Raw genomic sequence first — 21,100 nt, 5'->3', positions numbered from 1 at the left:
CAAAATGCTGCCAAAGTGATTTAATTCTTGATATGGACATAAAAACCTGTTGCAGACATATATCAGAGAACCAGCAAGTCCTGGCTAAGCAGATTAGAAGGTTTACCTATGGCACCCAACTTTTCTGCCGTCAAATAGAAATGTGATAGTTGAATTTGTAATATGACGGTCTCTTTGTGGACTGGTCTAGTTAAATATATATACACAAATATACATGTATATAGTTTGATTAGTTACCTTTAAACATCATTGTTTTCCAAATGAAGTATGTAAAACGAATACCAAGTCACTAAAAACATTAAATTCCTGAAATGTTATAGGTCTAGTGTAACTGTGCAAAGGATGACCGGACTGCATGTCTGATTTCTTACATGGATAAGCAATTGGCAGGATTGGTCCTTTATTTGATACGGGCTCATTGAAATATGCAGGACAAGCACAATCTTTTTCGATCAACTTCATCTCTGCCAGGCTATCTTGTAGACCACGTGGCAGCAGCTTGAGAGATTGTATCATCCAACCTGATTATGATGCTCATCATAACTACTTCATTTACATTGTTTTCTTCCTCTGTATTTGCTGGGCCTCTGTATGGGTTCTTATGCTTAGTTTGTAGGATTTTCAGGGGCAGGATGGGTTGCTGTTTTTTATTGATTTCTGTACATTAATCAGAACCTAGTACTGGAAAATTCTCAAGCTCGACAAATAGGCCATGCTATTCCTGCTATAAATTAACTGTAGTAAATTGGCTAATCACTGCCACTGAAAAGCGATATGAATTCATGAAAAACTTGATGCAACCCAAGAAAAAAATCCTGTCCTGGTAATTCTTGTTCTGTGCATTCATTGATCTTTATCAAGACAGTAGATAGTGAATAATCACTAAACGTTAGTCATTTGGGGATAAGGGTTGGAATGGGGGGAAGTAGGGTGTGGGGAAAGCTTCTCTACTGCAAAGAAGAGTATTAACGAGTGACTTGGTATTCCTTTGTAAAAGGTGTGTTGAAAGGGGGAGTGGACAGGAACATGATTTACCACCATGTTTCTATATGGTAGCTGCAGCGTTTCTCCAAAGCATTTTTTCAAACATGTTTATTTTAAGAACAACCTGGATGTGTTGTTGTTTCCATGTAGGCAAACCATGACCATGTTGGCATAGCTGCGGCAGAGCAGCCCACTGCATGGACCTAGGGCATCTGCCTCAGCGCATAGCCGTGGCTTGTTAGGGTGATATCCTGCAAATCACTGTTGCTTGGCTGTGCCCTGGTCTCAGCGTGGTGTTTTGTAACAAAAGGTGGAGACCAGTCACACTAAATTTCATCTCAGGAACATTCCAGAGTGAGATCTGTTGAACTGAAGACAATACAGTCGATAAATAAATGAGACCAAATGAGTGGCAACTCCATTCAATTTTCTACTTTTCGAGGGTTAAGTAGCCTAATGAAGGAAAACACTAGATGTGTCTTGATTTGATATGTCTTGGCTTCAAAAGGGTTTTGAGACTGCTCCACAGGACTGTGTTTTACTGATGAGCTAAGGAAACATGGCCTAGATGTAATCTCCATGAAGTGGGTGTACAACAGTTTGATAAACTTATCTCAAAAATATTTCTCAGGGGTTTTCTGTCAGATTAAAAGGGCATCTCAAGCAGAATCTTGTGGAGGGCTGCCCTTGACCCAGTTCTACTCAATATTTCAGTTTTGATTTGAATGTTGCAAAATTTGCAACTTTTAGCAAGCCAGAAAAGATGCAAGCACTTGAGAGGACAACACTGGGAGTCGCAAGCTCAAACAATGGGGTAATGCAGCTTGCCATTAGTTGGTATAGTCTTTCTTTGGGCTGATTTTCATGTAAAGCATTATCAAAACATCGGTAAAATTCCAACAAGCTTGAAAGATTAATCACTGTCAAATAATTTGTGCCCAACAGTAAGGTTTTGCATGGATTAGAATAAACATGTCGAAAAAAAATGCTTTGGGGAAACACAGCAGTTAACATGTAGAAATATGCCATTTCAAGCTTTCATTAAAACTCTTGGAGTTCAGGACTCTCCAACGTGAAAACTGTGGGATGAGAGGGCAAGTAAGAGCAGGAGGTTTGGGAGATTATGGCTGTGTATGATCATGCCTCAGTCCCACATTGCTAAACAGAAAGCAAATTAAAGGAAGGGAGTTATAGAAAGCCAGCATACCTGTGCTTGAAAACCAAGATGGGAAATTGGGAATAAAAGAAGAAACAATCCCCATTGTGGTCCCATTGTCCATACTGACTGCAATGACAAAGGAAAAGATATCAGCAGTGAAATAATTAGCTATTTCAAATTCATTACATTTTAATAATTCAAACATTATCAATAATGCAGGTAAAAAGAATATTTCAAATATACTTTTTGCCAGGGTCCCTCTATAATATTCTCCTCCTCACTGAAACAAAGCAGATTATGCTTCTCGCCACCCTGCAATGTAAAGAGAAGGGCAGTGTAGCTCTAAAATGCCTAACCACCTTTTGTAACATTTTAATGAGCTTTTCCATATTGCTCTCAAGAGGGCAGCTTTCCCTGCATTTCTAAATATGCTCTCTGGGTAAATTCAAGCAGCAAGTTCCTGATGAAATTTTGTTATTTTTAGAAATAAATGAAGCAGGATACATCATTTTCCCTCCTACACCTTTGTTGATGCCTTAATATAAAGACCTGTGTTCAGAAGTTAATTACAGCATCCTAGATTGCGCACCAAATAGGCACTGCAACGGCAAGTGGGTGCTATTGTAAGGGGAAAATAAAAGGAACAATGCCATACAAATGTCACTTTGGAGTTCTTTTTAGGTCTGATTACCACCCCAGGAAAACAATATTGGCTTGTTTGCCACAAAAAGGATTAAACTGCCTCACATGACACTCCGGGAATGGATGCCCAGGTGAAAGGCGTATTACGGTAAACATGGTATTTTGGGTAATAGCTAAGGAAGGAAAGAAACATCACAAACCAACTTGCAATACGTATTTGTCCCATTTTTGAACTTTTATGCAATCTTGTACACTGTTTTACGTAGGAGAAGGAATTGTTAGTAGGAACAGTAGTCACTTTGGTTTCTTCATCTGTTTGTACACCAGCTTCTGTGTCCGTGAAGACAGCAGGAGTCAAACGACAGGGCATAGTTTCATTGCTCACAGCTCAGTCTTTTTTTCAGCTGGCGTTTGGTGAAGAAGATCTCCCTAGATTTTTGGGGGGATGTTTTCCCATAGTTGCCCTGGCTTCACTGTGGCCTCCCCGGTCCAAGATTCTGGTCTTTCTGCCCTTCTTACCTGGACACTCATGATTTTGAGCAAAGTAGCTTTTGCTCCCAAAGTTTTAAACCAGATTTGTAACATTTATAACATGTCATTGAGTTCATCGTGATGCACCTCTAAGCAGCGGTGCATCACCAACAGTTACCCCTGCCTCTGTACGCAGCAGAACACTGTCAGGGTTTTGACTCAGGATAAAAAGCTTCAGCTGCTGAACTACCAGCAGTACTACCTGAAGCAGCTGCGAGGGGTCATTTTTCTTCTGACACATCGGACAAACACAGTCTATTGAAAGTACGGCCTATGGTGACACAGCCGCATCCTGAGCTGAAAAATATTTATCTTGTCTGTTCATTCACCAAAAGCAAATTGTCACTAATGCATATTTTCCCAACACCTGAATATGGCACGCTTCCAGCTTGCCAATTTGTCTGATGTGCTTTGCTGATATCAGTTTTGCTCTGTGTTTGTTACACATGCTTTCCAGTAAGTTCTGGCAAACACATTTGTTATTAGATCACAATGAAAATAACTAACGCAATTAACTAGCCTTTTCCAGGGCAAATGTATTTTTATAAGACTTGAAATATACCTGTCCATTCGTTACCTTTGGAGTGTGTTTGAACATCTGCTTTGTTGCTGGTTTTGGAAAATCACCAAGTTGTGTGAGGTACAGCAGTCCTCTACACGGTACCTAAGGCAGTGAGGACAGGCGTTTAGCAGAAGTGAAAGAGAACAGACCCTTGTATGACTAACAAGGGTTCTGAGGGTTAAGTAACACATCCATCAACATGCCATCGATTCACCACACTTTCTGCACTTGAAAAGTGAAGTCAATTTCTGACTATTAGTCATTAAAAAAGTATCCTCTGGTGCAAGTGCAAAGCACCTTGTACTGGCAGTATCTGGAGCTGTGATGCTGGTCTAGATGTATCCCTCGAGGAGGTTGATCAAATACAGGAAGTTCTAGTGCATAAATATCTCACTTTGCATCAGGAAACAGCAGGTGAAACAGACACAGGGAAAAACATGAGTGTTTTGTTTCAGGTGTCTCTGTGGGCATGATGTAGATTAATCCACTGGGCATGGCTCACAGTTACACAGCCCATTCAGCTCATGCTCCTGCCCATGTAGGAGGAAAGTAATCCTTGCAAATCCATGGAAACTCAGGGGCTGACGTGATAGTAATCCTAAACTTGAACAGATGAGACTTGAGTCTGTCAGACCTCATACAGTTGCTCAGACAGATGCCATGACTTGGACTTTTAAGTGGGTAGAGTGAATCCCTTCCATAGGGAAGAGAAGCTGCAATTAAGAGAGAATGCAATTCTAGTTCAGTAGTGTAGAAAGCATGTTCGTATATAAATATAGTGAGGTAGCTTTTAAAGTCATTTAGGGAGACACACTCAAGCAGTGTCCTGTGCTCTGCTTTGGTTAAGTCCTCCTGCCATTCTCTTGTTTCTAACATTGCAGAACATCTGGCAGCACAGAGATGCTCCTTTATTTAATGGCAACTTCTGGCTGATGGATTTTACTTTTTTCAGGTACAGAACGGAGCACAAAAGCCAACCCTTAGCAGTGAGACTGATGTGATAACTAGCTGGACCTCAGGGGGAGAGATAGTAAGGAAACAAACTGGAGTTATAGCTGTCTTTACTGGATCTTGTTAAGTGTCTCCTCTGGTTGTTTCTGATTTATGTTTGTTCAAATTTCTGTCTCATGAATAAAGTTATAAAACACCAACCTCCAAAGAGGCAGTCAAGTTTGGCAAAATGTACAGTGCATAATGTACAGACCATTCACACTAGTTGTTATTCATCAGCTTTCAGTTTTTGAAAGGCTTCTTTTTCTCACTCAGTATTTATTTGATGATTTTCCTAAGAGTGGCATTTGACATTTAAGTGATAATTGTCTAGCTGTCACTTGCCTAAATTTTACTCCAAGTGGGAGAGAGGGATTAAGCCAAATGTCAATATATATCTCAAATTAACTCAATTCTCTTGCTTGAGTCTTTCTTCTTGCATTTTTACTCATACTTCTATCCTTAATACAAACCTGACCACATGTTTTATGTGCAGAGATGAAGATCTGGCCCCATAAAATGGAAATTTTGGTGCTGGCTTGACTGTACTTGGGATCTCACCTCAGCTCCTCAGACCAGGATATGTTGTCTCTCCTTGGTCTCCCTTTAACAAATTATCTGTTTGAACGTTTTAAGAGAAAATAGAAAGAAAGCTACATTTATGTCTCTCAGTAAGGTTAATTTTTTTTTACTGTACATAAGATTACAAGAGAGAAATCAAAACAAAAAACAAAACAAAACAAAACAAAACAAAACAAAACCAAAACAAAAAAAAAAAGAGGAAAACCGGTGAGCAGAATCTGAGAATAAGGTCCCAAGATAAGGAGCAGGGTAAAAATGTTTTGTAAATCTATTACATACAGTCATTAAGGCATGATAGATTCATAGCACCAATGACAGAGGGGTTATTAGGTCTGATTTGTGCAATATAAGCCCTTAAATTACTCTCATTTACCTTTCTGTTGAGCTCAGTAACCGCTGTTTGATTGGTGTTATCCAGAAAGACACCCAGTCACGATGTGATGACCTCCAGAGACAGAAAATCCACAGGTAGCCTCGGTAGCTTAATCACATTTGCTGTTGCAATAGATACTTGCTTTCAAGTATCTACTTGATAGCTATCTACTTGCCTGTTCTCAGTTTCCAACCATTGTTTCTTATTGTGACTGTCTCTGCCAGACTAAACGTCCTCTTTTTAACCTGGTACTTTGTCCCTTGTGCAGCAGAAGGCTGCAGCATCTATGTTCATGGGAGCCATCCTCATCCAGTCAAATGCTGAGAGCGGATGCTGTAGCCAGAGCTTCAATTTTGCCTCTTTATGCAAAATCTGTCCAAATACAAATATTGCATCTAGCCAAATACCATGATGGTTTCAGAACATTCAAAGATGTTCATGGATTTTCAAAGCCAGAACATTTGATAAACAGGCTTGATAATTGCCTAGTCCAGGTGTGGGAAGCTTGCAGCCCATAAAACGGGCTTTGAGTCTGGGAATTTGTTCTGCATTGTACATATGGATACAGATTTTCTGTTCTTTCTTATTACTGGATAATACTGAGGATTATATCAGCCCTCTCCTCTACAATTACACTCAAAATTCTTATTTTGCCCTGATTTGCCCCTTTTCCGGTACCCGATTTAGCCTGGCACTCTGGATAGCAAAGGCCAAGCTCTGAGGTAAGGTTTTTGTTGAAGCTCATCTCTGTTTCCATAGGAATTGCAACATGTTTCAGTGCACTTGTTTGTGATATTTAAAGAGAAAAGGAAAGAGGCTATTTCAGTTTGCTTGACAGAATTCACTTATGTGAGCAATATGCTATATTAACAGATGAACACTGATAATAGAGATTATAAATATCTGTCCAGGCCTTGTAGTCTTTCTTGCAGAAGAACACGATATCCCTAATTCCTTCATAGCCATTCGATTTTTTCAAGTCATTTCCATTTTGGGGAGATGTCAAACAGCAGGACATGTTTTGTTTCTGAGGGTTAACACATTGCAGTTCTGTGGAAGATGTGGCCATCTGGGGCCCATGCACCCTTCCTCCATCCAGCCCTGCCCAGGCATGCAGGAGCTGGCACACGGCAGGCTCTGAGAGCTCGGGGTGCGTGTGTGTGGGTGTGAGATGGAGACAGGGCAAGAAGGGTAAGTGCTACAGCAGTAATATCTGTCCAAGTGGGAGGAGAGGGCATGGATAAGTCTGAGCATCCAGGCGTTTTTACCAGCATATCAATTAACCCTGGCTCTGAGTAGATTTAATTGGACTCTGAAGGCAGCCAGTCTGCCAGTAGTTCGGAGCTGGTCTAAGGAGCAGTAAAAATGTTGGAAGCCATGAGCCAGCTTGTTTCTGCCAGCTCTGCAGCTCTGTCTGTGGTCACACAAGCAGGTCTTTCAGTTTTGGTTGTGTCAGGATATGGAATAACTCGTTAAAGCACATCCAGCTCCAAGAAGTCCTCTGCAGGTCTCCATGGCTGGGTGGGCAGCGAGGCAGGCATGGAGCTGCCTGATGCCACAGCAGGATCAGTGAGAAAACCAAAGGAGAGAAACAGGTGCTTGTTTTTCAACACTGGCTTGTTCATTGCAAATAGATGCTGTCTCTGGAAGAGTAAAGCCAAACACATGCCGCACTTCTTTCTAGGTGTGTGTTTGTTAGAAGCAGCAATTCAGGAACAAGTTAGAGTTTATTTAAAGAATGGAGCCTTTAGGGGTGTTTTCCTTGTCCTTCCCTGTATCTCCTGCTGAGCACCCCACTTCACGACATGCTGAAATCTCCTTCTCAACCTCACCCCGTGCCTCTGCCTTCCCCTCCCACCGCCCCCGTGCCTCCCTCCACCCAGCCTTTCCCTGCTCTCCCTGCACCATGCACTGCTGTGCCAAGCCCCTTCCTGCTCCCTCTGCAAACCCATCTGTGCTGTGAAACTCCCCACCTACAAAGACCACACGCTGCTGTCTGGATCCCACTCTCTTCTTGTTTTGTATCAGTTTAAATCTGTTGGCTTCAATGGTGTTGCTTCTCCCCTTGCAGCTTGAAGCAAGAATCACAACTCGGTATCTGGCCGGGCTGTTCAAGGATAAAATCTTCCTGGGGAACAAAAGGTTCCCATTGTTTTCTCAGCAACATAAAGCTTCCTCTGCACTTAGATCTGCATGTTTTTAATTGTTACCATGTTTAACTGTAGTTTTTTTTCCCAGGCAAAGAGCATCTTTGCTTGCTGCAGTCCTGCTCTCAAACTCTTCTGTCTCTGTGAGGTGGGGGAAAGGTGTTTGCAAACCCTTCTCCCGCTGATACTGGGTATGGTTGCTGAGGCTGGACTGGCCATATTGCAAACACTTAGCCTTGGCCCTGGGAAATGTGCTCCAGGTACACCAGAAGATGTACACAGGTACACAGGTTCACTGCTTCCTTGAGAAGGACTATCTCCCAGCAGGGAGATAGTTCTCATATACCTAGGGCCCGAAGACCGTGAGTCTAATTACTGGGATAAAGGGATGTTCCTAATCACGAGTTTTGGTGTGTTGTACAACACATTCTCTCAGTGTTAGTGACAATCTTAGTTACTGGCTGGAAGATTGGAATTTAGCTATAGCAGAGCCCATTCCTCTACCTCCAGCGTGTCCTCCCTCTTTCCCCCATGAAACCACCCCACTGCTGACAAAGAGCAGGAGGATGCTTCGCAGGAGGAAACACCTTTTGGAGGGACACACGTCCCTTGTACTGAGAGGTCGTTGTCCTGAGACTTGGTGGATACCCAGAAGAATCACATGGAGCTGTGTATGTAGAGAGTTGGCGTTGACTATAAAAACCCACCGCATCTAAAAACAAGGACAGCTTCTCCCAGAGACACCTGCACGATGCTTTCTGCGTGGGAAGAAACAGGCACAGTGAAAGCGAAGTGCAACATTTTGCCCGAAATGGCAGCTTACCGAGTCAGAGCTTCGCAGTGACAGATCCGTGCCCAGCCAAGCCAGCTTCTACATTTTCTAAATGTATTCTCCGGCGCCTTTGTCATGATTGGAAACACCACAGCTGAAGCTGTTCATCGATTCTGTGGGTTTGTCAACCTAAAGTGTTTTTGATGGCCGTGAGGCGAGGTATCTGTTTACCCTGCTTTCTCTATTTGCTTCTTACCTGGGCAGATTGCTGAGCCTCTGTGAATCCTCATTGATTTTCCTGGGAGCGAAATGTCATTACTGCCGCGGGCTGCACACATCAGGTACATTGGAGAACGGGATCGTTAGGGGGCTGTGTCATTAACTGCACTCCTAATGTACTCCACAGTGCTTTCTTCTCGAGGAGGTGGCACTGATTGTCCAAGCTGGCTGCCTCATCTGCTCTCAACACAGTACCACTGGGTCTTGTACAACCTCTGGTGTGTTTATCCCCACACAGCTCAGGTGCAGGGTACACAACGTTCCTGCGGGAGGTCGGGTGCTAGAGGGACCTACACAAAATCACTCTGCGGCCAGGCAAGAAATTGAGCCCAAGCCTTAAGAGCCTGTGGCTGAGGTGAACGGTGAGGCCGGGCTAGCTTGTAGCTGCAGGACACCGTGACAGGACCTTTGGGCCTCTGCAGCCCTGGTCTCTCAGTCCTTACCCAAAACTGCCCTTTAGCAGACTGAGGTATTGTGGTATCGTGCAGCCATGGGTTGTGATGGGGTTGTTCTGTCCTCAGAGTTTAGTTTATGCCTGCAATATACGCATATTTGGCTTTTAAATAGCAGTCACAGCCTGCTATTCAACTCCGCCCAGTATCTGTATCTTTCCTTCGCCTGTGTGCAGTCAGGGAGATATGGCTTTGATCCAGCAATTGCATCTGATCACACACATCTGTTAATTCCTGTTCAATAATCTAATTGCCTACAAGAAAAAATTGCCGTGTGTTTTGTAAAATTTTCTATTTTTGGAAAGTTCCTAGTGAGATATTTTATGTTCAAACGGCAGAGATATAGGTCACAAATCATATTAAGTTTCCATTTTTAGTCATCTTTCAAGAGTTAATAACATTTTACTTGTCACACAGCCCCGATAAAGCACCCAAACTCATGGCTTATCAAGCTGTTGCAACTGAGACTTCCCACACCCTCGTTAGCACCTTGCAGTCCTGATCCTCAGCTGACCTGAGGCTGTGACTATATCTGAATTGCATGTCAGGACGGGGTCTGGGCACACATTATCACCTTCCAGGGCTTCTTGGGAAGGAAACGTGTGCGTGGGCAGGAAGGGACACGTGGCGTGCTCCCACGGGTCTTCTTGTCTGCGTGGTTGGGGGTCCAGCACCCTGAGGGTCACCATGAAGCCCATCTTCCCTGCAGGTGGGGTTCAGCCATGGTGCACACACTGGGACCTGCCTACTACATAGAAATAGTCACTGCCCAGACCTCTTCATTTACCTGAGCTCTGAGTAGGTGCAGCTTTGTATCTTCCCTTGGGCTCTTGGGCACTAGCTGTTGCCCACCTTTATCCCCAGCCAGCAGGGTCAGGCCTGGTTTCCTCCATTGCCTGATGCATAGTCCAAGTGAAACTCACAGCAGATTGGTTTAAAAACCATCTGTTTTTTAAACCTCTTAGCTTTAACCATCACAAAACATTAGCATACTCACTAGGATTTAAGATGCTTGCATGCCCTTCTGCCCTGACATGGCTATGATACCGGATTCATCTACCAGGTGGCCATCTCGCCGCCTCCAGCCAGGTGCTCCCATGCAACCAGATTTCATCAGGTGTGCCTAAGCCAATAACCTCAATTGTCACATGAATCAATTGTCATTAACTGATACAGGATCCAGCAGGCAAACAAGCTCCTTATTGGTCATTTTTAACCTCTTGCATCAGTGTAGCTACAGCTATCTGAAACACACACTAATGCAACATGCTCATGATAGCTTCTATTTTTTTTATAAGCTCTTTATAAGCCACTTATAAATAGAACCTTAATATGAAGTGTGACAGATTTCTAGTCTTTATTCTCTCCTTAGCCCTCCAAGCGCTTCCTTTCTGTAATACAGAATATATCCAGCTTGCCCTAGATATTCTCCATTCTTGCTGATGACTTTAGCTCTCAGCCATTGATTCTCTCCACTGCTTTGTCAGTGCAAATGGATCAGGGCTGCAACTGTCTTTTCATTTAACATTTAGAAAGGACAAATAAGATCAAAGGGGCAGTGAAGGGGTGATGAATGGATGATGTATTTTGTTGCTCATGTGATGCCCTGAGGTCAAGGGGTTTCATGTCAATATAGTAAAGACACAAAAATCTGTATTTCATTTCCATTGCAGAAGAGAGAACTGTAGTAGCTGAGTGAATTATTAAAAAGAAGGAGAAAAACATGGTGAGGACATTGTGTGACATTTATATAGCGTCAGTACTTTGTGATATTCTGTCTCACCAGTGAACTTCACCAAATTCAGTGTATAGTAGTCTCGCTTTCACCACTGGGCAAACACAGTGGCACAAAATGCCCAGTTTAGGTTTACACAGAAAATCAGTGGCAAAAGGGGGATGGAGCCCACATTCACTGTAGCCTCCAAATACTGCTTCTGTTCACCCTCTGCTGCCAGGAGAGAAATTTTTTATTTATATATATATGTGTGCGTGTGTGTGTGTGTATGTATATATATATATTTCATTTATAAGGAGAAAACTCTAGAAGTGTATGAAAAATAAACGTTTAGAAGTCTATTCTGGTTTTCATTTTTTTTTTCTATGGGGGAAAATTCCGTGCATCAGAGACTTGTGTGGTGTTGCAAGTTTAGAAGTAATACCTGTTCACCTCAACATATGTTGTTCAGATTTTACTGATCCCAGTCCCTTCAGTGTGCTCTTACTTTACCATTAAAACAAGCAAAGCCTTGTTGTTTCTCTTCATCCTTTCCTTACATTTAGCTACGAACAGTATAATGATGATCTTGAGGTCTCTTCCAACCTAGAAATTCTGTGATTCTGTGTGATGATGGATGTCTTGAGACAGTTAATAGATTGGCAGGCAGTTGCAGATAAGCACATCTTCTGTTTCTCACGAACCCCAGAGAACATCAGGTGCAGAACTTGTAGGATTTAAAGCACAGCCACAGCTAAGGGCTGCGGACTGTAATCTAACCTAACGCTTTCTCAGCCATAGATTCCTTCCCCTTTATTTCCTTAAAACTTTTGCTCTTGCGTCACTGATAAATCATAGCCCTTTGCTTTGTAATATAGCCCCTTTTTATTTAAAGTTTTGCCTCCCTACCCATTAAACATATCCTCGTTAGTGCTGCTTTTACTTTTCAGAAACGTATATTCAATATTACAGGCTTGGAGTTCTTTTGTTTTCTCCCTGAAGAGGTAAAACCCTGGGGGATTTAAGTATCTACTTGATAGGCTCACACAATCTTAATCAGCCTATAATGGAGCTAATGGCTGTTTGTCATCCTTGGAGATATAAATTTCCTGGTGATGTCTACTGCAGTCAGTGCATGAAGTATGCTCTGACTGCCAGCAAGGTCTAATAACCAGGAGAAGGGCAGCCAGCTTCAGCAGTGAGCAGGAGACTGTACTGGCTGCTTTTCTGGGGAACTCTGCTTTTTCAGTACCGAACGGGGGAAAATGGATAATGCTGGTAAGTGAAATAAAAACAGATCTTCCTTCTTAGAGGAGCTACGGGGCTCGTTTTCTTCCTCTCTCACTTGCTGCAGGAGATGTGTTGCTTTAGCCTTTAGCTCCTTCCATTTCAATGTCCTTTATTAGAGCAAATTTCTATGTGTAAAATGTGACACGCTTAAGTTTTTAACCCTTTATCAGTCAGCTTTTCTGTTTTAAGTCTGTTTTTCCTTGAAATGTGATCAAAACTGTAACGTAGGATCTGCCTTCCTAAGATTTTCGGTTCTGTTTGAAAAGCTGTATGCAGGAAATGTGGAAGGAATGGGAAATGTATATAGCTGAGTAGGAAAATATCTTTCACAGACTGCAATAGGTGTGTATAGGTAACTAAAAAAGCTGACCAAAAGTGGATAGTGCATATCTTGTACCTGCATCATTTTAAACTGCTTCTATTCCCTCTATATACTAGTTTGCTCTCTCTTATATTTAGAACATAAAATACTGAATACATTTGCACTTTTTATTGTTTTCTTTGATGTTCCAACTTTAGATCATGCATTTTCATGCCAAATAATGCACTGCATGGTTTCTAAGAAGGTGCACACAATACCAGCATTGCATATGTGATGAAATGGGTTATTTGCATTTCCCTCTTGCATTACCTCGTATCCCTAAGCATTACAAAAAGTGCTTTTTTGTGATGGATGTTTTGCATGTGGCTTTGACTGCTGTAAAACTTGAAGGTGTCAGTGTCTCAGTGATTCACTGATAGTAGGACAGTTCGTACTGGGATATAGAATTTGCAGGAGACTCAGTGACCTTTGAAACCTGCTCCAGTCATCAGATTTGTCTAGTATTAACCTTAAAAGTGATGATCACCTCTACAATGTATGAGAAGAAAATCTATGGTAGAATTCAGAAATGATGCTATGAGTGCAGCTTTCTTATTTTCCTATTATTATATTTTAAATCGTGTAATAATAGGAAAACTCGTACCTATGTCTGCTTAGCTGTCCAGGTCAATACCACCTCAGGTGTGCTATGTTTCTATGACAAAACAAATTCTTGCTCTTCTCTCTATAAAATGCAAGACCAAAAAAAATCTCCTTTCTGAAATTAAAATGTTGCCATCGTGGAAAACTACATTGCTGGTACCTGTGAGCTCAAAAACTGACTCTGTCCTCATATAATGTTCATTTCTGTGAAGCAAGTAAGATGAGGAATACTCTGCGCTTGGTGCTTTGGCTAGCTCCTGAGAAGGCTTAACCTAATAAATGTTAACAATGTGTGTTTGATATTCCATGACGAGGCAGAATTTTCCAGTTAGAGGGGAAGGATCCCTGTTCTCCAGTACAGACTGCCTTTGGGCAAGAGATACCCTAAGCAGTTAATTCCTCCAGGTTTTTAAACTCTCCAGCATCAGCAACTAATACTACTGAAGTCTTGACAGAGCTATCACTTTAATCCAGCTATAAGAATCTGCTCTGGAATGAGTCACATTTATTTTAAAGGCCATTTTTTTGGAGGGGGGGGTGAAGAGGGAAGCTGGTATCTGAAAACCATAGAAACAGATTTTCCTATGCATTTTTTTTTTTCCGCCTTAGGAAGATTCCAGTTTCCTTGAGGTCTGCAAAATTTGGAAGTTAAAGTAAGTAAGGCTTTGCCCTCTGCACAACTTTACCAACTACTTGCAAAGCCTCTTATAAGGCCAGTTTGCTGAAGAGCTCCAGGTTTATGTATCTATTTATTCAATATCATGCAGAAGCAGTGACTGATACTTTTATTTTTTTTATATTTTTTTTTCCTGAGGAAACAATTTATATACAATTGAACTTAGTTAAAATAATGGAAGAATAGTTAAGGACCGGGTAAGAAAACCCAACAACTGGTGGCAGTAAGCCTCACCGCTAAGGTCGATTTGTTCCCAGAATACCTTCAGAAAGACATTTAAGGCACTTGACCCCTAATTGAAACCACACAGAGCTTGGTGCCAGCATGGGAAGTGCATAGCTGGCACCTCTGTGGGCCTGGTCCATTCCCCCCTTCATTTCACAGGGATGCCTTGTGCTGAAATCTGGGCATTTACCAGTTGGTGATCAAACAGAAAGGAGCGGGCTATCTGCAGCCATAAAACCAACTGCCCTATCAGTTTGTTCTCCAGTAGCTCACCAATTGAAATGTAAACATGCCCATGTATACAGACTGGATTACCTGCCTGGATTCCTCCTAAAGAGATGCCATTTCTGGCAGCACAGAATGGCAGAGTCCTAGCTGAGCTGCAAGTTTTAGCCGCCGAGTGTCAGAAATAACAATTTAGCTATCGGTGTCAGTGAATCAGGCCTTTGTTATTACATTCATCATGCTGCCAAAGAGACTTTCAGAGTCAGACCATGGATAATTGTTGGGCAAAACTCCATCCCCTGCTCCACATAGCAGAAATATCTCTGTAATTCATCAGTCATATTCTGTGCCATCATCAAAATCATTTTTCTGGCCCAAACTGTTATTTAGAAAGATCAGTGTTGCTAATAAGTCAGCTGATTAGGTCTATGCTATTTCATGGTTTCAAGAAACAAGGTTTTCATTTAAGAAGTCCCTTCATTTCAATGCTGGGTTGCTTATTTTTAATCCATGCCACTGAGACGGCTCCACACAACTGTTGTCTCGTGTGCTCTTTTAAAAGCCTTTCCTGGAATAACAATAAAATATTCATCAATCTGTGTATGGCATGGCAGGGCAGTTCTAGCAGCATTTTTTGGCCTGTTTTGGCAGCCTTTGTCTCTGACAGTTTGGCCGCAGGTATTCAGCTGTGAGACTGCCTGCTGCTGTAGGGGAGGCACCAGCAGCCCCCTGCCCATCTCCCCCAGTGGGGCCAGGGCTGCAGCTTTGCTGCCCGCCTCTGCTTCGATCCAGGCACACGGCTGAAGTCAGTAATGATACAACAACACTCACGTCAAAAAAAAAAAAAAAAAAAAAAGAAAAAAAAAAGGAGGGCTGGAAATAACTCATGGGAAAGAAAGAGAATATAAAAGTAGCAAGAAACTTGTGTAGCAGGAAGAGAGGAGCTTGCGGAAACAGACGTGCTCCCAAGTGATGCTTTTTTTGGGATTTCCTGCCAGAAGGAGTGAGATCAGCACTATCCCTTCCCCCAGAGCTCTTCCTCCACTCTGTCCTGCCTGCCTGGTATCTCACCTTCAAGTGGACAAGTCTTACGTGCTAATTCATAACCACAAGGCATGCTGGTGCGAGGTGCCTGGGGGCAGGGGCTTGGCAGGGTGAGCCACACCACGGTGAGGTGCCACGTTGTGAATGTGATCCTAGCCTCAGACAAAACCAGGAGGCCTTGTTTCATCCTTCTTGGGGATTTACGTGATTCCTTTGCACTTGGAATATTACTGTAGCAGTAATGAGCCAGCTGTGGTTAATTGTTACCCTGAATTATGTCGGCTGTATGGCTGGAGCTGTGGACTGTGCCTCCCAGTAAATAAGCTGTTTTAAAGGGACTGGCAGTCTTGGATACTGAATATCCTATCTTTGATCCAATAGCATACTGAACTTCTTCTCTGACCAGCAGTGAAATTTAGATTAGTCCACAGAAGCAAGAGTGCACTCACTCGTGGCGGGGCAGGGTGAATAGCAAGTATCAGCTGAGCCTTTTGCATGATGGCACGTGTCACAGGAAGGTTAGGAGACACAGGAAGCTGTCTGCTGGCTGTAACTCCCTTGCTTTTGAATTAATGCATCATTTTTGTCTTTCAGTAAGTCAATAGGACTTATTTAGCATCCTTTAGATGTAGGAATGCCAGGATTGAAAGCTTGTTAAGAATTTGAAGTTATAGATCCCTTGTAATGTCTTACCTATACTTGTGGCAAACAGTGGACATCTTATTAAATTTTAAGGAAAAACAATAGTTGTTATTAAATGTTAAGGAAAAACAAGTGGTTGGAAGAGGAAGCTGAGATTTGGGATTCAGATTATGTTCCTGGTTTTCTGTTGAACTCTCCATGTTCAAAGTCTGGTGTGGCACAGCTTGTCTGCGTGCAGAGCCAGCCTACCCAGCAGCCTCACCGTGTTCTGTAAGGTTCACTTGGTGCCCACAAAGGGCTCTGAAATCCTTTGGCCATCCATGGCTTAGGCTTGGCTGAATTGTCCCTTTCCGTCCTTATCAATTTGGAAACCTGAAACAAAACCACCTGCTGCGCAGACACTGGCAGTGTAACTGGGTTTGCCAGCTCTTAGAGCAATGACAGCTCCAAACTCCAGCAGCAAAATCAGCCTTGTCCTGCTGGCAGCTTCTGTTTTGACCTTGGGTAGTACCTTGCCCAAGTGACTTGTGTATGTGTTCTTGTTCTCCCCCCACCCCTCCTTTTTTTTTTTCTCCATTGGTGTGAAGATGTTTTTGGAAAGCACATCAGCATCTCCTTTCTCTCCACCCCACGCTTACGTAAAAGTTCCCTCAGTATCTTTGCAAAGCATGGTTATCAGTGAAGTCATGTTGACTTCTACTGGGTTCATATGCTTTTTGCTATAGATCACAAAATGGTTTTCACCTGGACAATAAAATACAAAGCAACCATCAGCTCTTTTACATGACACCGTGTGTCTTTATTTGCCTCCTATTTGCGTTCATGGCCTCAGTTGAGGCAGATGCTGTAGTGTGTCACAGGTCACCACCATCTCCTAGAAAGCTGACTTTCTTCCTCCTGTAATTTTAGAATAATATCCGTGGCATATGCCCCTTTACCCAGAAGGTGGAACAGAACATTTATAAAGTCATGTTCTTGGAAAATGTTTGTCAGGATTAAACTTTCCCGTGAGGATGCAGCTCCCAGTCTGTTTTCAAGTTGGCATTGATGTAGCCTCTGAGTATCTGTAGAAACTTGTGCAGGACTAAGATGATGGTGCATCTTCTAACCTAGTGATGGTCCACCAACTCTGCCTAGAATGGTTCTTGGGTAACCTCTTGGCCAGAAATGCTGGGGTTGCACTTCACACTCATCATACTCCAGCAACAATTCCAGCCTCCACAACACTTCTTATAAAGGAGCCCCACAAACTCTGGCTGTTCTGGGGAGGTTGTGTGATGCAGTTCTCATTTTCTAACAAATTCTGATTCTGTTTCCTGACCAAAAGAGCTAGCAAGCACCAGCCCATCAGGTACTGAGTCTGTACCTTATATTTACATCTACTGGCTGTGTGTTTTTTGGCAAAATGCCCTCAGACCCCCCTGTTCTGAGCTCTGAATCATCACTGCCACCTGTTGTGAGGAAGGAAGTGTTGTGCATGGACATAGAAACCCAAGTTTTACAGGTACTGTTTCCTCACATGCTTCTAGCAACAACCAGACCACTGCTGCAGGAGCCAACCATTCTGAGAGCACAAGGGAGCAATCAGGAGGAGGAAGGGTTGTGTTAAGAGGCGCTGGCACAAATCATTTGGATTAAAGCAGCCTGGGCTCCAGGGCCTTGGAAGACCCCAAATTGAGGGGCTTGAAGTTATCCACAAAGGGGAAAGCAACATCATGTGACCAAAAAGCAGGTGGCTGATAATTAGGATCTAGCTTAGTGCCGTTTAATCATCGTTCATTGTCTCTAGCTGTGAATCTTGTAGGAAATTCAATGCTTAATTATGGAGTGCCTTGCAGGGGTATTGCTTTGGGCGCTAAAAGCAGACTGGCTGGAATGCTATCAAAAAGCCTCCCTTCCCAGTGTTTAACCATTTTTTACATTTTTTTTATAAAACATTGATAAAACTTCCTCCTGAAGTAAAATTGGAAAAAAAAAATAAGTAGCTTAGGACTATAAGGCTGCCTCACAGCCTTCCCCCAGCAGGCACGTGCCAGTCCTGAGCAAAGCAGCCCAGCTGCTCTCATCCCCTTCTGCTGGCAGAAGGGGCCAGATGAACTCGACCCTGGCCTGTTGGCAATGGGGTATCTGAGATTCTGGGAATGCATGGCTCAAACAATGGATTTTGGGGTGGGATAAGGTCCCTGGTCATATCTAGTTTTCAAATAAACAAAAGGGTCCAGAAGAAATTGAGCTGGCCAGAGCAAATGTTTAGTTATTTTTAGTTTGCTCAGCATCAATGTTTCTGTAACAATTATCAAAAAATAACTTATTAAATGCTAAAATCCTTTAAAATAATTTTCTGAGTAGTACCAGGATATTTCATAATCACAAAGACCATCCCAGGGTCTTTACATTCTACAGGGACGCAGGTGCAGTGGGGGACACCTCCAGAAATAAGCCTCTGGTCTCTTGCTTGACCTGTGCTAGCAGAGCACAATTCCATCAAAATTCCACAAATTCCAAGGCAAATGTGACAGCAGCTGGTATTGCCACAGGAGACAACGTTGGGACAGATTCATCCTCGCTGCAGCTCCTGCTGACTCACGAGTCCCTTCTGTCTTTCTCCCTGGGGCTTGAGGCACTACGAAAAGTGAGGGGTTTTTGGTTACGGAGGCTCGCGTGGAAGCCATGTGGGGAGAGGAGCCACAATATGGCTATCTCCAACCAGCAGAAAACGCGTGCTGCTAGAAGCTGCTCGTTGGCATTTAGAGCACGGTCCAGCGATGCTTTGCTTTGCTGAGCTGGGGCCTTACTGCCAAAGGAAAAGGGCTGTTAGTGCAGGAAGCCTACAGAGCTCTTGTGCATGCATATATCACAAAAATAGTGCGTGTATTTTCACTTCTTTGATTGTAACTGCGGTAGTTATTTCGCCTTTTATCTTTTTTTTCTGTTTCTGTTTTTGTTGTTTAATATTATTAAAATAACTAACATGACGCATTATTCTGTTTTAATTTCAAATGAAATTTGGCAACTTCTAGTGCTGGGATAAGGTTTAATTGCTCTTGGCATTTTAAGAAGAGATGCAAATGACAAAGACATTAAACTGACAAATTGTGACAGCTCACATAACACTTTTTTCAATGGATTTTTTCCATGCATTTTTAATGCCCAGAATAGTCAGCCTTAATACTACCATATTTACAATAAATCATTATTCTAATGGAGACATTTTGCTTTGTCAGGCAATACACAATCAGCAGTTTTCAATAAAGAATCTGAAAACTGTTTAATTCTGCGACACAAACTTCTAAATGCCAGACAATTTAAAATTGGGGCCAACGTGCTGCCCTTAAATTGGGATATTAAGAAATAATTAGAGCACAGTAAGGGCAGGTTGCCAAATGTAACTTTTAAATTCCCTAGGTCGTGTCACTTAGCGCAGTGATTGTGATGTGTTGTATGTCTTCTGGAAGGCATATGCATGCATTTCCTACAGGGCAGCTTAAGGTTTTGATGGGTGCCTGCAAGAGGTCGAAGTGGCTGCTTACTTAGACATGCGTGGCTTCAGGAGACATAAAGCATCACAGAATTTAGGAACAAGGATGGGCTGGGGCTTAAAGGTGGGATGGGAGCCAGTAGCAGGCTCTACCTTGCCTACTTTTCCTACAGAGCTCAGCAATTATTTTTTTTCCTTCCACACCCTGTGTGGACTGTGTCAGGGCATTTGCAAGTTTAGACAGCGTAGACAGTGGGAAAAATGCTTTCTTACCTGCAAGTGGGAGGCTCTGAGGCTGTGGTGAAGTCTTGAGCAAGATTTTGGGATCCATCAAGGTAAACGATTTACTTTGCAATGTCAGGAACCTCTGAGGGTGATGAATATTATTTTATTGTCCTCCGTTTCAAAATAATGCAACCTCTGTTAATGGTAATTGTTTTAGTGCTGGGTATTGAATGTTTAACACACACATCACAGGAGTTGAAGTACTTGTATGCAGAGCTCTGGAATTTCAGTTAAATTTCTGTCACCTGGGCAGCCTCTGGAGTTCTGTAGGTGCCGTGGGTACTCCTTCATACTCTGTTCAGGAAACTTGCCTGCAAAGTTAGTTGGGCAGGCATAATACTGGCAAACCAGCCAGATTGCTCAGTATCACGTAGAATGTTATTTTAGGAGAAAGAATAGCCAGCGTCCTTTCCACCCTCCCACCCTACAATGTTCCCTGCTCCCAGGGAGGGATAAGAGCGGGTGGTGGCACCCCTTCCCCTCTCCGGTGGCTGCCTGCATTGCTCTTTCTTCTGCACCGTGTGCGAACAACCTAATGACATGCCACTGGCTTGAGGGGGCAGATCGCACGGCTGCTGTTTAAAAGCACTTTTCTGAGAGTGGTGTTTGGCTGCCGCATTAGCAATGCTGTGCGTGCGTTGGTAAAGGCTGCTTCTCTCTGCAGCCCTCTTACCCGTTGTGATGCTGTTGTCTGTGTGACGCAATGCCTGGCTAATTCAGTGCCGTGAAAAGCTCAACTGATGTAAAGAATGACCTCCCTCACCACTGCTTGCAATCACAGTTCTGGTGTTTTTTTATTTTTTTATTTTATTTGTTTGTTTAAATTAAAAAATAAATAAAATTAAAAAAAAAAAGAGGGAAAATTTAGCTTTTCTTATCCATCAGTGCAGATGGCTCTCACCTGTTGGAGTTTGTGCACCTCTTCTGGATGTAGACAGGCTTGAGCAGTACTTTCAGAGGACCGCCTCCAGGCGAACACCAGGTGAAGGCAGAAGTTAGCATCCTTCCTGCGACCAGCACTGAACCATGGTTTTGTGACATTTCTGCCTCTTGTGCATGATCTTGGCTTCCTTTGCTTTGCCTT

General features: G+C 42.8%; 2 protein-coding genes across 4 annotated transcripts in view; both read left to right on the top strand.

The window, feature by feature from the left end:
* LTV1 (LTV1 ribosome biogenesis factor) overlaps positions 1-21,100 on the top strand; it is a 350,847-nt gene that overhangs the window by 220,891 nt on the left and 108,856 nt on the right. The window lies entirely within an intron of this gene.
* The window catches only part of PHACTR2 (phosphatase and actin regulator 2), a 134,400-nt gene that overhangs the window by 15,405 nt on the left and 97,895 nt on the right, over positions 1-21,100 (top strand). The window contains exon 1 of one of the 3 annotated variants that reach the window (XM_068677219.1): positions 12,119-12,465. The exons of the other annotated variants lie outside the window; for them this stretch is intronic. Within the exon in view, the coding sequence (XP_068533320.1) occupies positions 12,453-12,465 (13 nt within the window). The 5' untranslated portion in view covers positions 12,119-12,452. Of the gene's footprint in view, positions 1-12,118; positions 12,466-21,100 lie in introns of those variants that run through there. 3 annotated transcript variants of the gene reach the window in all.

The sequence above is a fragment of the Anas acuta genome, chromosome 3, assembly GCF_963932015.1.
Source record: "Anas acuta chromosome 3, bAnaAcu1.1, whole genome shotgun sequence".
Taxonomy (NCBI): domain Eukaryota; kingdom Metazoa; phylum Chordata; class Aves; order Anseriformes; family Anatidae; genus Anas; species Anas acuta.
This window is presented reverse-complemented; position numbering and strand designations above follow the sequence as displayed.